At 39.2% G+C, this 16,672-nt stretch overlaps 1 protein-coding gene across 1 annotated transcript; it reads right to left on the bottom strand.

Moving 5' to 3' along the window:
* Window positions 1-1,404: 1,404 nt before the first annotated feature.
* Window positions 1,405-16,583, bottom strand: LOC131300590 (succinate--CoA ligase [ADP-forming] subunit alpha-2, mitochondrial). The gene is made up of 7 exons (XM_058326510.1): window positions 16,181-16,583; window positions 12,494-12,703; window positions 7,599-7,769; window positions 5,825-5,948; window positions 3,970-4,031; window positions 3,553-3,634; window positions 1,405-1,805 (listed from the first exon to the last, which is right to left on the bottom strand). Exons 1-7 carry the CDS (start codon window positions 16,400-16,402, stop codon window positions 1,669-1,671), a joined length of 1,008 nt encoding a protein of 335 aa, XP_058182493.1. The 5' UTR covers window positions 16,403-16,583; the 3' UTR covers window positions 1,405-1,668.
* Between the last annotated feature and the right edge of the window lie 89 nt (window positions 16,584-16,672).

Below are 16,672 nucleotides of genomic sequence, written 5' to 3'. Positions count from 1 at the left end.
ACTTCGGCAAATATTGGACGGTCGACACAACAATTGCCATGTATGAATCTCTCCCATTCAAGCCACTGCCTGACCAAGCCTACTGGCCGTCGTACGATGGGCCAAGAATTCTTCCAGACCAAGAACGTCTCCGAGGCCGAGGCCTCCCGAAAGTGAATTGAATCCGAAATGAGATGGATGATTTGATTGAGTACCAACCGCCACAGACGTGCTCAAAGTGTGGTCAATAAGGTCACAATAAGAGAAGATGCGGAAAATGAAAACCATCGTCATCTTAATCACGTAATTCAAATTACATGTCATGTAAAATGATGTTTTTATATGAAAAGTTTGTACTCAAGATGTCTTTTATGTTTATCAATGTACTCGTGAACTCTTTTATATCAAATCTACTCTTTTATATCAAATCTATTACTATCTAATCTTTTCCATGTTAATAGTAATTCTAATTTTTTTAACACGAATTGTGAGAATTTTTAATATCTTTGTGTCCAGTCATTTAACATCTTTGGACATATGATATTACAAATTCTCACGCTTTGTGTAAAAAAAATTAGGATTGTTAACGTAACTCATTTTCAAAAGGCGCTATTAGGATAAATCTACGTGGCAACCAACTGCCACTTACTATGGCCACATGGCACCTAACCGCTATAACACATTTTCAAAAGACGTGATGGCCTATTTTTACAAAACGTTTCAAAAGATGGATATTCCTCCAATTTGAATAAAATTTATGGATATTTCGGCCAAAAACTCGATAAAATAATCGGGAAAGCCATGCACACCACCGACCATTTAAAACCAATTGTGCATCAACCCACTACAAGTTCTGCACGAACATAATTTTTTTTGAAAAAAGAGTTGGGTCTCAATTTGATATGTTTAGATACTCAATTCAATTTTTCATTTAGATTACGAGATTTAGATAATTTTTCATAGGCCCACTCAATTTTTTTTAAAATTATTTAAGGATCGTAATCTGATAAAAGAATTAAAAGATTACATCGAGCACATACACATATCAAATTAAGATAATTTTTTGTGAACCCACTCGATTTTAAAATTGTTAAATGGCTCAAATCATCCGCACAGGACCTGTAATGAGCCCATGTGATGGTCAATGCACCATCGGCCAGTGTGCATAGCAGGATAATTATGAGTGTTTGATGCAACTGTTCAAAATTTCATTTCGGCATGGGAGAAACTTATCTTATTCAAGGTTCTTCCATAAACCAAAAATTTATTGTCATCCACAAACCCAACGCCACGTCAATTAATGCAAGGAGAAAACAGTCATCCTTTCACCCTCCCCAGCTGTTGAGTATTCAGAACTCCACCATTCTCCAGTGGTAGTGGTGCGCATAACCATAAGAATGAAATTACAATATAAGAACGAAAAACTGAGGGCAAAACTCCCTTGTAACATAAGTATCACTTCACCTGTAGCGTAAAAGCGCCACATCAAAGGAGCCAATCCATTCTTTTTTAGGGACATGAATTTAGAATCCAAAACAGGTGTATGCTAAAACTTTCCAAGGATATAGTGGAGATCACAACCAGTGCTGTCGGCCTCAATGTTTCTCTTATCATATGCTAAAAATGGGCATCAGACCCAGGCTGCATAAACAAAAAGATGCAAGAAAACCATTCGTTTGTGAAATCGACTCACGCTAAACCCCTCTGTTTGAAGACATCAAGCATGGCAGATCCAATCTTTGCAGGAGACTCAACGACTGTCACCCCAGCTTCCCTCAGAGTCTTGATTTTGTCTTGTGCCGTTCCCTTTCCTCCTGATACTATAGCTGCATACGAAACAGCAATAGCAACGAAGCATTGTTAATGAGTCAACCAATATTCCACAACTAATTATGAAAACACGTCTACAAACTCTTCTTCGTGTCCCTTGTGAAGATGTAATGCTAACTTATACGAGAACATCAACAATATGAAACTTGATCGAGTATAATCATAACAAATACCTTTCCGAAACAGATCAGTCACATTACAGCAGGCCATTCATTTTTTTTTTTGATTGGCAGATATTAGTATTGTAGAATATTTAGATTTGCTCCTTGGAGGAGTTGAACTCCTGACCTCCTTTCTCTTGATACCTTAGTGCACCCCTGTTGCCACTGGGCCAAAGCCTCTTGGCTACAACAGGCCATTCGTAACACTGTCTAATTTCTCAAATCTCTTCTTTGTCCCTCCTGGGAAAAAAATACCCTAGCATAAAGGTGAGATGACCTACCTAAAATGCCTCACCAACTCTAGAAGGCATACCAACATACGTTTCGGGCAATACATAGCCATCTCTATAACCACCGATAAACAACATGCAAACTTACGTAAGGAGCCAACCAAGTCTTCCGATTGCACCACTTACATCGGCAGTTAGAGGTCCAATCCAAGCAAGGGTATATGATTGAAAACAAGTGTGAGCTCAACAAGGTCTAATAATTAATGGACCATGAAGCATGTAACACAGGCCCAAGTTTGGGCCACATTGGGCTGGAGCTGCATTAGTCATGAGCTTATTCAGAAATTGTCTTTCTAACCTATGACATTTCAATTAACTTAAAAAATGTCTTTCTAACCAATTCAGAAGAATCCCCGAATGCAAGTACTTAAAAAATGTCACTTGAAGTAGTTGACGTTGCAAACCAACTTATGCAACAACGAAGGGCCAACAAGGAAGAATAATTCAGAAGAATGTAAGCAATGAAGGTTAGGAAGACAAGATATCTACGACCACCATTCATAGTTGTATGAATTGTACGATTCACGATTCGTATCATAAGATTCGATACAATTCGGTAATCCTACTTATGGTCCTTTTTGTGAAAAAGAGTAAAAAATACAACAAACCCTTGGAAGGTCTATAGGGTGGTTGTATTCCATTTATTGTTATCATTTTCGATCCACTCTCATAATAAAACTTCCTTTCTTATTACCTGTAATACTACAAGGAGAAACATAGACAAAAGATGATATATACCAATACTAGAGACCTTAAAAAATAGTATGAACCATTGTCGAACAATAAAAAAGCAAAACAATAGTCAAAAAGAATTCGGGAAGTTTTAAGAGAATTGAAAGATTCACCGATTCACTTACGATTTGAAACTATTCATCTGGGAAGTTGCAATAGAAGCAGATCACCTATTACTCCGCCTTATTATCAAATCATCATCATTTAGAAGACGCTTTTTATTCATTTTAGTATAAACTTGTGTTACCCTAATCAATAGCAATATGGTTTCATGCATTATAGAAATCATAACCGAATCAGAGCGATTCACAATTCGAAAAAGGACCATTTCGATTCTCGATTCAACTCACAATTCAACAACCTTGCTGACATTTACATCACAGTGAATGACTCTCTGTCTACATTATAGATGGTACTAAACATGACATAGAACTTGCCCACATGCATGTATGCAAACCTTTTTCACTCTTCAACCCCCCCCCCCCCCCCCCCCCCGGGCTTGTCAATGAAAATATAACCAGTGTGAGACTATAGATTTAAAGAATAATTGAATAGTGTACCTCCAGCGTGACCCATTCGCCGGCCAGGTGGAGCAGTGAGTCCAGCAATAAAAGCTACTACAGGCTTTTGAGTACCGCTTTCCTGTTTCAAGTTGTACAGAGAGTCGTATGGTCATATCATAAATTATATAAACCGAGAGCCTCAGAGAGCGTCACATATCAGAGTTCAAGTAAATTGGATGTTTGCAATCTTGAGCAATATCAAGAGAACCTACGCTACATAGACTCTTCCACACAGGCAGAAAGAAACAAAATCATATGAATGGCACCTTCTCGGATGTTTTTATCGTTCATAACACTTGAACGAGCTTGTAAGTTTGATCCGCGACAGACCACAGATGACTATATGGCACTAGATTTCCATCTAGAATCCATTCTGCCATTTATGCAAATCAAATAAATATAACCATTACTCACCATTATAAGTGCAGCGGCATCCTCTTCAGCTGTACCACCTATCTCACCAATAAGAATGATACCTGAAATGCAATTGGCATGATTAACTAGATATTAAGAACAAATGTAGTGTTCGAAATGATTTTTCATGCTTAGTAACTCTTCACTCAAAATAAACTGGGTAGCGTAATGCCACTTTGATCAGATCGCCTCACCGTGTATTTCAAACCCATCTATCGCCCAATTATAAAGACGATGGAAGGAATTTACATCTCACCCTATCCTTTTAAAAGGTCAATATTACATTCTGAATATTTCTATTCGAGACGATTAAAGCCCCAATCAATACGAATTGCTTGGGCAAATCAGCAGAAGAGCTGAATTATTTACTCGCCTGAATTAGTGACTGATTGTTGATACTGTAGATCATTTTCAGCTTTGGCTCTTTTTTGCTTCTCTGTTGGAAAACACTCTCTCAAAGCCGTTCAAGGCTTTCGAGATTGTTGTGTACATTCTTCCCCTCTCCTTTCGTTAGTTGTATTGTTGAGGAACTTATGCGCTCACAAACCCCACTTTCAATAGACCCAAAAAAGAAAAACACATCTTCTCTCTTGTCTTTACAATGTTCCATATCAGAATTTAGCCTTAGCCTTGTAGTTTCACTTGTGAGAGGAATCTTTCGACATACTAATGAGAGAGTACAATGTGTGGTGGCTCCAGTTATCTGGCCCCTTTGATGTAGTTTGGTAACTAATATAACTTGGGTTGTTAACTAATTGTCCTTTGAAGCTTGTGAATTTCTTTTCGTTATCATACCTTGTTGAGTCTGCTGCTTATCCAAGAAAAGAAGACTTTGTTTAGAATATTATTTTATGTAAATTGAAGATAATAAGTCTGGGGACTTAATACGCTACCATGGTTCGGTGTAGAGTATACATATGGTTTGATAGCAAACAAGATTACTTAATTGTTACATTTGGAACTTGTGTTGAGTTACTTGGGTTTATGAAGAATTATGCAGATTTTGGAAGGTTTATAATGTGTTGAATTTTGAATCTTTAGTCATTGCACACAGATGAAAAGGTAATAGATTCTTACAACTTATGGCAAGTGTTAAGACTTAAAAGTCTGAAGACTCACATCCCTCTGTATATGGAGGCAAGCACTTTGATTGGCAAGACCATGTGATCACCTAGGTAGCACGGCTACAGCAAAGCAATGCAACGAGATGGACATGACATTGACACAGTGACGTGGCAATTTGACGTAGGACAAGACATTGGGGACACACAAAATATGTTGGTTACCTTTTAAGACAGTATTTGTTTCAAGGAAAACAAGAAAATACAACACTAATTCCTAACCAAGCCAAACCAAACCAAACCGAGCCTTACGTCCCAATCACTTGGGGTCGGCTACATGAATCCGCACAAAATTGGATGGACCTAATAGGAGCAAATTCATCATATTCTTCTCTGACATTGCATTCCTTCTTTTCTTTACATTCATTATTTATCTGCCTTCAAGGGTTTTACAACCAAGTTACCGACATAAAAGAAGACTCCCACATACCGGTGATTGTTCTTGTAACAAAGTCCTTTAAAACAAACTGCTCACTTATGTAATTGCTTCCAAGATAGATAAACTGCTAAATCAAATGGAGGTGTACTCTTTGTAATCGCCTGACCCCATGCCACAAGTAAAATATATGCAATGCATAAGCATATAACCGTGTCTAACATCCTTAAAGTTCAATACTCAGTAGTAAACGTCCTGTTTTAGTCAGAGAACACAGGTTTTCGCTTATTCATTAAGGACACATTTCAAAGAAAGATCTCAAACATCAACAAAAGATTATTTCCATTTTATAGGGTACCTTCTGTCTGAGGATCCACAAGAAACTTCTCTAAGCAATCAACAAAATTTGTTCCATTGAAAGGATCCCCACCAATTCCAACACATGTCGACTGGCCCAGGCCAACAGCAGTTGTTTGGAAAACCTGCATGAGGTACGTCAAAGGTTATGTCGGACATATAAGCATAATCAAGATACCATCTAATTCACCACTTTTCTTCACAGATTCCCTCACAACCAGCAGTCAAACTTTGGCTGCCATTGATTTCAGAAAGCCTTCTATTTATTGCTTTCAGTTAGATCAGCCAAAAGGGGATAACAATTCCTTTTTGGTACTAACAAGGATAGAGAGATTTGGGACAAAGTGATCTATGGAAACAAAATGAGTTGCCTCAATTGGAGGGGGCTTCTGGCATACTATGTTACCTATGGATACCGACACAATTGAAATAAAATGGTAAGAACCACTAAAGGACCGACGATGTTATAAAGACAGAATGTTGGACAAGTAGAAACAACTGATAAAATAAAATGTGTAGCTGAGATAAGGATACTAAGACGGATATTGGGTAAGACTGGGAGGTATAGAATTAGAAAATAAAACATTCAGACATGCTTGGTATAGCACTAATAGGAGATAAGTTGAGATTAGACAAAAGCGACTTTGATACATATGACTAAGACTAGAAGGAGATGTGGCAAGTGGAAGACTGACAGGGACAGGAGGAAGAGTGATAGGACTCGCATTAATAAAAATGCCAGGGCGAGGAGAAGGAGGGCTGCTAAACGAACCAATCAGCTCGAGCTCGGCTCGACGTTTGGCTTGTTCAAACACGTTTATTAAAAATATAAGCCAAGCTCAATCATGTTTTTTCGTTTGTTTATGAATTCAAGCCAAGCATGAGCACATAAGTGTTCAGCTCGATAGGCTCGTGAACAAAGGGGTCATTCCGTAAATACTACAAATATAGGGAGAGATCAATAAACATCCCAAAATATGAGATATGAATTTGCCTTTCATATTTCACCAGTTTTACAATACTATTGCATCCAAATAGGAATCATTGAAGAAGTCTTCTCATTATTTATTTTTTGATTATGAATCATAGAACTTAGTCATATTCTTAGAGGTAGTTAAGAGGCAATTAAGAGTTTGTTTTCATTATTTTTCTTAAGATGATTTTAAGACAAAGTTTGACTTTGTGGGTATTTAATTAATTTGATGAACAGTAGCTAGTAACTGAATTTTATGGTTATAAGTTTTTTTGGCCTAGATCAATGATGCTGGTTCTTCTTTATGGTTTTAAATTAGTCCATTTCATTTTAGAAATTAATGAGCTTAAGCTTGAAAGCTCGAAACTTCATGAGCTTAAGCTCGCTCAAGATTGGCTTGCATATTTCACAAGCCAAGCCAATTTTATCATAGAAACAAAATTTCAAGCTCGAACCAAGCTTGAACAATTAGTCTCAAAAACTTCTCAAGCTCAAGCAAAGTTTGACACATGAAACAAGGAGTCAAGCCAAGCTTGAATAATGTTGTGCTTGGCTTGTTTGGCTCGATTAACACCTAAACCGGCATGGTGACATTATGGTGAAACGTATAGGAAGTTATCAAACATAACACAAATAGTGTTCTTGACATGGCAAAATGGCCAAAAAGAATTCACATGGCCACCCAACTGATACCAATATATTTTTCAGGTGAAAACAAGGGCATCACAAATAAGATGTGCTTAGAAGACAATCACAGTTCAACAAGCAGACAGAAGAAGCATCTCAGCAAATTAGAACCCACCGCTTCATAAGTCAATGTTCCAGATCGAGAGACAATTCCGATACGCCCTGGTTTGTGAATGTATCCAGGCATAATTCCAATTTTGCATTCTCCGGGCTTTATAATACCAGGGCAGTTAGGACCAATAAGCCTAGTTTTTGATTGCTTGTTAAGAGCAGCCTTCACCCGAACCTGTAGTTTGCAACTATCAACACCAATGTAGAATGCAATAACACGAGCAAGAGGTATTGGCAATGTAGCATAACCCTTGAAGGTCAAACAACAATAAGAGTTATTGGCTCTTACAAAATATCATCGAAATCTGCCAGAATATATAACTAGTTGATAAGTAAATAGCTATATTAGAAAAAAAGCCATTAAGGGAATGCCGCCCATATACAAAAAAAAAAAAAAAAAAAAGGCCACCGACAAAAGGGCCCTATATCCAACCATGAGAATGGAAAAGATCAAACCAATCTATCTATGATTTTTTTTTTTTTGGGTCAAACGGAAATTCCTATCTATGAATTGCTCAAGAGAAGGATTACATTCCCCCTTGTCCCAACTATACAAGCTACTAACCAAAACACTTTTGATTCTAAACAAAGGATTTTCCACCCCTTCAAAACATCTCATATTCATCTCCCGCCATATTACTGTTCTGCCTAAGCTGTGATTACTGTTAAGAGAGAGAAAGCTGCTAATATACCCCCATTCCACCTTATGAGTTAAGAGTGACAGTGCTCAATAGATTAAGGCAACACCTCAATTTATGGCACAACATAGACTTAACCAGGTAACTGTGAACGTCAACACTCTTTTGCTATAGAATACAATAATTCCCAATTTGGTAATCAAGCTAATTTACAACAATTAAAATAAGAAATAATAAAATGTAACACGATGAATATATAGTTGAAAGCAAAATAATAGCCAGAACGAAAAACAAGCAAACAGAACATATGACTCATCTGCCACTTTTCTTAGTGCGAAATTCCACTTTATCAGCCTGTGGTTTGGGCCTAGATCGCTTCACTCCGACAATATGAAATAGCAACTTATGATTCTCGAAAGGATACTAGCGCATAGAAATATGAAAGCACTGGAGTTCAAACAAATACAAGAAAGGGAGGCCCCTCAATGGAAGTGAGGGCAGGTTCTTACTCGTGCCCATTGGAAAGCCATGAAAGCTACACAATCCGATTATTGGGCTGCGCTGTATCGGATCTTACTTATTCATATTCCTATGCCCAGACAGGCAGATCACAAAAGCAGATCGTAAAAGGAAAGGGGCTTTACACACCTATAAGGAATTTCTCGGTCCCAACCTCAAAGTAGTTCAAATTTTGGGCAAGGTTGAGTTTGTGAATGGAAAAGTTAGGGTTTGATTATTTCATTCCATACAGCCATGTGGCTTTGGATAGAGCAAAAGGCTAACTCTATAAATTTGCAAATGTAGAATGACATTTTCCCTCTCCATCGTAACACACCCAACTCCTTACAAGCCTCATATTAGCTAGTTTCTTGATTTTGACCTAATTTTGAAATTGACCACACCTGCATTTGTAACTAAGAAAATGTAAAATAACATATTTCCCCTCATTAAATTCTGTTTCTTTCCCCCATCTTCTATAACTCTCACCTTTGTAACACCCCTAAATTCGTATTACCTCCTATTAACCAAAATAAACAATATATTAGCCCAAATTAAGTGAATTTGGGCTAATATGTTGTTTACGACTATTGCTGCCCAGCTCATCAAGGAATTTCTTTTTGACTGTATGCCTCTAGGAAAATATATCTCAAATAACAGAAATATAACAAGATACTTTGGTACACGCCACTTCAGAAGATTTCCATCACTAAGGGGCTGTTTGATAAAACTGAAAACTGAAACTGAAAGCTGAAAAATTAAGTACTGGAAACTGAATGCTGAAATTTTTAAGCTGAAAAGCTGTTTGATAAATATATTAAGTACTGAATTAAAAAAATGATGAATTAATTTTGTTCCAATTCTATCTTAATTTTTCTAACGGTCACAATATACTTTTGGTAATGGTGGTGGAGTGGTGGTGGGGGAGTGGTGGAGGTAGTAGGAGTGCTGGTAGTGGTGGTGGTGGAATGGTGGTGGTGGTGTAGTGATGGTAGTGGTGGTGGTGGTGATGGTGGTGGAGTGGTGGAGGTGGTGGTAGGAGCGGTGGTGTGTGGTAGGAGCGGTGGTGTGTGGTGGTGTAATGACGTTTGTGGTGGAGTGGTGGTGGTGGTGGTAATGGAGGAAGTGGTGGTGGTGGAGTGGTGGTGGTGGTGTAGTGATGGTAGTGGTGGGGGAGTGGCGGTGGTGGTGATGGTGGTGGAGTGGTGGAGCGGTGGTGGTGGTGGTAGGAGCGGTGGTGGTGGTGGTGTAGTGATGGTAGTGGTGGTGGTTGTGGTGGTGGTGGAGAGGTAGAGCTGGTGGTGGTGATGTGGTGGTGGTGGTGGTGGTGGTGGTGGTCGTGGTGGTGGTAGTGGTGGTGGTGGAGTTGGTGGTGGTGATGTGGTGGTGGTGGTGGTGGTGGAGGGAGTGGTGGTGGTGGTGATGTGGTGGGGGAGTGGTGGTGGTAGTGGAGGTGGTGGTGGTGGAGTGGTGGATGTGGTGGTAGTGGTGGTGGTGGTGGAGTGGTGGAGGTGTTGGTGGAAGTGGTTGTGGTGGTGGTATGACGGTTGAATATAAGCACACAAAAATTCAGCCAGAATTAAGTAGCTCAAAGCTACTTAATTTTTTTCAACTTTTTAGCCTATATTTTAAGTGGTACTTAATTTGTTAAGTAATATGAAATGTGGTTATCAAACCTACTGAATCACTTATTACTTAATTGATTCAGTATTAAGTGCTGAATTTAGGTTATCAAACAAGCCCTAAGTTATCTTATCCTGCTAAGTTTTCAAGTAAAATGAGCAATGGATCTCATTATGCCATGCATATTATGGCAATTAAGTACCCCCAAGTGTTCAAATTGATACTAACATCATCTGCTGCCCCTTGATTATCATAAATCATGAAAGCTGTCATGCTCTTTACTATAAGCAACAAAACTTTGTGCTTCTTAACATCCAGCCTACTAAATCAGTATTCTCTATGCAACTCACCTCATCCCAATATCAGGTTCCTTTTGATGGTTGTCCCTATACAAGGTTTCTTCCGATGGTTCCCTACAGAAGTGACCACCCGAACCCCTAACCACGTTCTTCCTTCATCTTTAGTCCCATAACTCCCATCATGACATTCCCCCTTGATTTGATACCTTCAAGTCTTCAACTCAATTAATTCAAGTACAAAAAGTTACCGCTTAACAAAAAGAGAAGGACCAAAAGTTTCTTTAAGGTACTGGAACCTTAGTTGCAAGAATGCCGTCTGTGGATAACGATTCCACAGTTCCAACCAAGACTCAACTCAAAAGAAACTTGTGAAACATGAGAAAGAATCATGAACCCAAGTTACCAAACTGGGATGGAACCTCTTACTCCTATGAATTGGAAAGTACCCTTAAAAAAAGCTAACATGCAAGAGAAAGTAAAAAGCAACCATTGGATTTATAGAAATATACAAACTTCGGAAGAGATGAAGAGAAGTAATCTAAAGGCTTTCCGATCCCACTAGACTTGAAAACCCAAGTGCAACCATTCCGGAAAGGAAAGGTGACCTTGACTAGCAAATCAAAACCCCCAATAAATATTTGTATTGTTGCACGCATGATACAAGCAAAAAACTGATATCTCAGATTTATATTCAGAGAGTAGTTGGGAAATTACATAAACATTCCCCTAGTTACTTGCAACGTTGGAGTTGTAAGGCATGGACTTTTGACTCTTTTCAAAAAATATTACTGGTTTATGGGCAATTTTAAGGACTTTCTAACATCTAATAACCTCTTCGTATTTCAACTAACATCACCATTTGCTTCAAATGAGTTCGGTCACCCTGCTTCCACGCCTCAAGCATTTTTAGTTCTTCTGACGAAGGAATCCACAATGACTCTTATAAGACTAACTTAAATACATATGGACTCTTGGATATACTGAAAAGTTTGCCAGCATACACACACACACACACACACACACACACACACACACACACTACACCTACATGGCTACATTACAAAAATAACAACAGAAACAACAGCGTTTACATCACAGATAACTTATAGCAGCCACAAGCCAATACTACTATCGTGTTATGCTTTCTAAAATGAAAATTAAAAAAAAAACACACACACACACAAAAGAGAATGATAATTTATCAATCACATTGTTTGCACTGCTCTTTACCACAGGTCCACAAAAAAGTCCAAACAAATAAGACCTAGAACTTGATGTTTTTTAGTAGCAAGATCCTTCTAAAATGGGTGTGCTCCCAAGACGGGAGCTCGAATCGGCGCTCCCAAGATGGGAGCTTGACGGGAGCTCGCGCTCCTAACTAAGATGGGAGTTTATTAAGAAGTTAACGAAGCTATTCTCTTCTTTTTTAAGAGAGTTATGAGGAGCCATTGTAGAAATAAGAAGATGAAAATCCTTCCACCCAAGAAGTTTCGCAAATTGAAAATATCTAACTTCCAATAATTACCCTTTAAGATAGCAAAAATTCTCCATAAGTATCACTTTTCCTTCAATGGTTAAGTAATTAAAGATATTTTACATATGTATTTATAGACAATCTATATAGGCTCCTTAGGCGCTCCCAACCTAAGGAGCTTCTAGGTGCCTCCGCTACCCCGCTCCCGCTTTGTGCTACTAAATTTTTTTGTATTCATTTTGACCTAAAAACAAGTACTTTTCCACCATCATCCAGCACATGAGCTAATCAAATGTCATACTAGAACCAGCTCCCTACAACCATGCTATCCCAGGGTAGAATATAACTAGAAGAAAACATAGGTTACCATGTCATGCTGAGGAATTCCTTCTGTGATGCATACAACCAAATCTAATTCGGCCTCCATTGCCTCCATAATAGCTGCAGCAGCAAAAGGTGGAGGGACATAAATCACAGATGCATTAGCCTTCGTTTCAGCCTTTGCCTCAGCCACAGAGTTGAATACAGGAAGTCCCAAATGTTCTGTTCCACCCTTCTTTGGGGTAACACCACCAACCTGTTAAGCCCACCAAAAGGGGAACCAAGATGGAAAATTAGTCCTTATTTCTTTGTTATAGGATGCATTTTGCTATTTCAGAGTATGCAATTCTGCTACCTTCTACAGTCTACACGTAGTTATAGAAAAAAAAAAATAGTTCATGACTTCCTGTACAAACCTCCTTCAACTGATTCAAGTGATTCAGTCAGTACTAGAGTCAGATGCCTCAACAGGAGAGATGGCATGAGGACCCCTTAGGAGATGGCATTCACATTTAACCCGAATACAGCTTACCAGTGACACACTGACCAATCAATTTAAATACAGCTAGAAACTCTGAACTTTTCATACTCAGAGAGAAGGTATGTCTTTTATTTCTTGGATTGGAAAAAACAAAGAAACTGTGATGATCAAAATCTGCAGAACAAACAACCAAATTGCTAACATTTCTGTAGAACTCTTATAAATCCCACTGCAAAAATAAGTGCTAAAACCTTACAGACGAGGATGTATAATCAGTGGAATTGATGCAGCAACACTGAGAGGAAGTGATTTTGAAGACATTAGTGCTGGTTGGAAATGGTGCTAGCAATGGGGGTGAGAGTGGAGACTATAGCAACTAGATGATTACAACCCTTGTTCGAGAATAGACCCAAAATATGATCAACTTGAAGCCAACCGAATAGTTAATGAAAACTGTCAACCCAAAATAAACATGGTTGTGAGAAAGAGAAACTCCAAAATTAATTATCTACAACGCGTAGTAGTAATTATAAAAAAACCTTGACTCTGCTCAAAAGGTACAGATAAACTACTAAAGCTGTACTTGCAAATGATAGTAAACCTACAAGTCGAGTTGAGCCCAATCAAATGAGTGTACAACTCTGTGACTCAATCCCAATAGTATTCCAGCCCAACCCAAATATGGCTATAGTCATCAGAATATGAAGGGTAAATATCAATTTACAAGTACGCATTCCTAAAGCAGGAGAGTGACTATGAAATCCTCAAATCTAAGCCTAAGATGACTGTCATTTTCAAAAAATGGAGGGAAAAATAATTATTTGCATGGACTCCAACATCCATCCCTGGTGCAAGTGAGGGACTATGAAAACCCCAAATCTAAACTCGCTTACACAGTATTTACCAGAATGGCTGATTAACCAAATAATGCATCAGTATGGCATACAGTGCCCAACATGTGCATGACATTTATCAGAAAAGTGTCAATGTGAAAAGCATTTAGGACTTGTGAAAGTTGTGATATATGTGGAGGTCTTTCTTATTTCTGACCTGAACACCCTTTAAGGGTTTTAGCCAGACATCCTGTGTGTTGGCAGTGTTCTAAAAATCGGAATTAATCAGCGATTAATCGCTGGCGGGGCCTATCCAACTAGATCCGACTAATTGTTATGCGCCGATTAATCGCCGATTACTAATTGCTATGCGTCGATTAATCGCCGATTACTAGGCCTCGAAGCTCGAAGGTGGCCGACCGCCCGACTAGCGTCTAGCGACTTTTAGAACATCGGTGTTAGGCATGTATCCTACACAAAATCATTGTTCTTTCATAATAAACATAAGTTGTTGAATCATGAGTACCAGCCTTGGAGGCAATTCTGAAGGTGGAAGTGATGACCACACAAGGTATTGATGGTGGTTGCTGATTTTGCAACATGGATGCCTTGGACGGTAACCATTTACTTTTGGGCTAATTCAACGATGCTTCTTGCCAATAATTGGCAAGAAACATTAGCCAATTACATCATCAGTCATCACTAATTGTCAGACAGGCTCTTTTTTTTTTTTTTTATTAGCTTAGGCAATTACTAGTTGTCAGGCTTTGTTTGGTTTCACTGTTCCATTTTGCCTTTACAAGCATACTCAAAGTTCCACACCTTCAAATTAATTATTGACTACAGAAGCCCAACCACCACATTGCAGCAAGTCACAAGTGCTTCTTAGTGCACTCTCAATCAGCTGCTCCAAAAGCAGAGCGGAACTCGTCTCTTCAGGTAAGGGCATGAGTGGAGAATTATCTCAAATAACAAGGAAACAGTGGTATCTTGTGCATTCGAGGGGAAGCCCTCGGATTTTTATTAGTAATATAGTCTTGGAGACAAATGGAACAAGTCCAAGAGGAAGAAGTGATCTTTGATTAGTAAGATAGTCACAATCTTTCGACCACCTGAAAAGATTTGGAGGAGGAAAGTGGAATGGGGGATGCATCCAACTTCAACAATAATGTGGTCCTTATCCATATTATCATTTATGTTGCAGGGAATGAAGTAAGGACTGTACTTTCACCTATTGCAGGAAGTCGATAGCATACATGTTCCCTATCATTTCATCATAAAAGCAATGGCAAAATGAGGTGGAACCATAGGAGGCAAAATAGTCCTTTGGCTTAACTGACAGTAGTAAAATGATCCAGTGAAAAATAATTTCTGCGGAACAAGTCATAAGGCAGAGCTGGTCATAGGAAATAGGAATAGAAGAAATCAAGTGTCTGAAAGTACCAATAGCATACAAATGGTACTCCTAAATTGCCAAGAAAGCAATGGCACCAACAGTGTGGTAATGATGACGATTGACGGGCAACCAACAGCATCACGATAGCTCATAGCGCTACACAGAGTAACGAAGCAGTGATATTATTAAGTCATTATACGCTGATCAGCGCATGGGAGAAGGTCATGTAAGTGGATGAGCTGCCAGACATGTGGTGGTGCCAGCCAGTGCATGGGGGGGAAGGTCAGCAAAGTGGTGGACAGCACAGCGTATGCAGATACTTGACCCCGTCAAGCGATTAAGAAGCACATGTTTAATGTGGCAAGACTAATCATTCATGCTTGAGGCTGGTGTAATAAGTGTTCTAATAGTCGGTCGCCACGTCTGGGCTCTATGTAGTATGTGCCCCATTTTCGCTTGACTAACGCTTAGCGACTTTTAGAACATTGGGTGTAATCAAAAAAATTGAAAGTCACAACGGGTAAGGTGCAGCAACTTCGCAACAGTGGGGTATAGACTATAGTCACCTATGATATGGAGGCTACGTGCAAATGTGGTAGTATATTTGACTATTTGTAATGCATGACTGCATTACGTTGGGATAGAGGTGCACCAGCAATTCTTTGTGTGTGTTAGAACACTGGGGCTTGATAAGATTCAAAAGGCAAGTTTCAGATTTCATCAAAACCATGCATTATAATGCCAGACCCAAAAAACCTAATCGTTTTTCCATTAAAATCCCCAAATTTCAAAATTTAAGTAATTCAACTTCCGTTCGGGGATCTGAAATCAAGTTCCAAATACAAAGTTAAGCCGCACTAGTTTCACATAAGGATACCAATTAGTACAAACGTAATTGCAGATCAGCAGATCCATCAAGCCGCAAGTAGAAAATCAAATCAAATTAGAAAAATAACTGTGATCCTTTCACGGATAGTCAAACAACTGTGACCCAATTGAAAATTTCTAATATCGAAAGATTACCATCTTAGTGCCGTATTCGATGGCTTGCTCGGTGTGAAAGGTGCCGTTCTTGCCGGTGATACCTTGGCATAAAACCCTAGTGTTCTTGTCGACGAACACGGCCGGAGGAGGCGCCGCCGCCGCCGCAAAATGGCGGGACTGGTTTACGGCAGCATGGGAAGACGAACAAGGGGGCGAAAGCGTAGACAAGTTGGCGACGAGTCTCCTGGCTTGCCGAGACATCTCTCTCTCTCTCTCTCTCTCTCTCTCTCTGTGTGCGTGCAAAAGCGCAGCGGCAATGACCGTAAACGAAGAGGATACTGAGGAAAAAACAGTGCCTCAATGGAACCACGATGGGGAGAGGGAGGGGGTCGTACTAGCCCCACCACGGAATGGAACCCACATTTTTTAGGGTTTTTTTAAGATTGTATCCAATTACACATGAGCGGGGTATTAGTAGGAAAAGTTTTTAGGTGTAACTCCTATTTTGGACCCCCTCTTCACATGCAGTCC

Source organism: Rhododendron vialii, chromosome 9a, assembly GCF_030253575.1.
Source record: "Rhododendron vialii isolate Sample 1 chromosome 9a, ASM3025357v1".
NCBI classification, from domain to species: Eukaryota; Viridiplantae; Streptophyta; class Magnoliopsida; order Ericales; family Ericaceae; genus Rhododendron; species Rhododendron vialii.
This window is presented reverse-complemented; position numbering and strand designations above follow the sequence as displayed.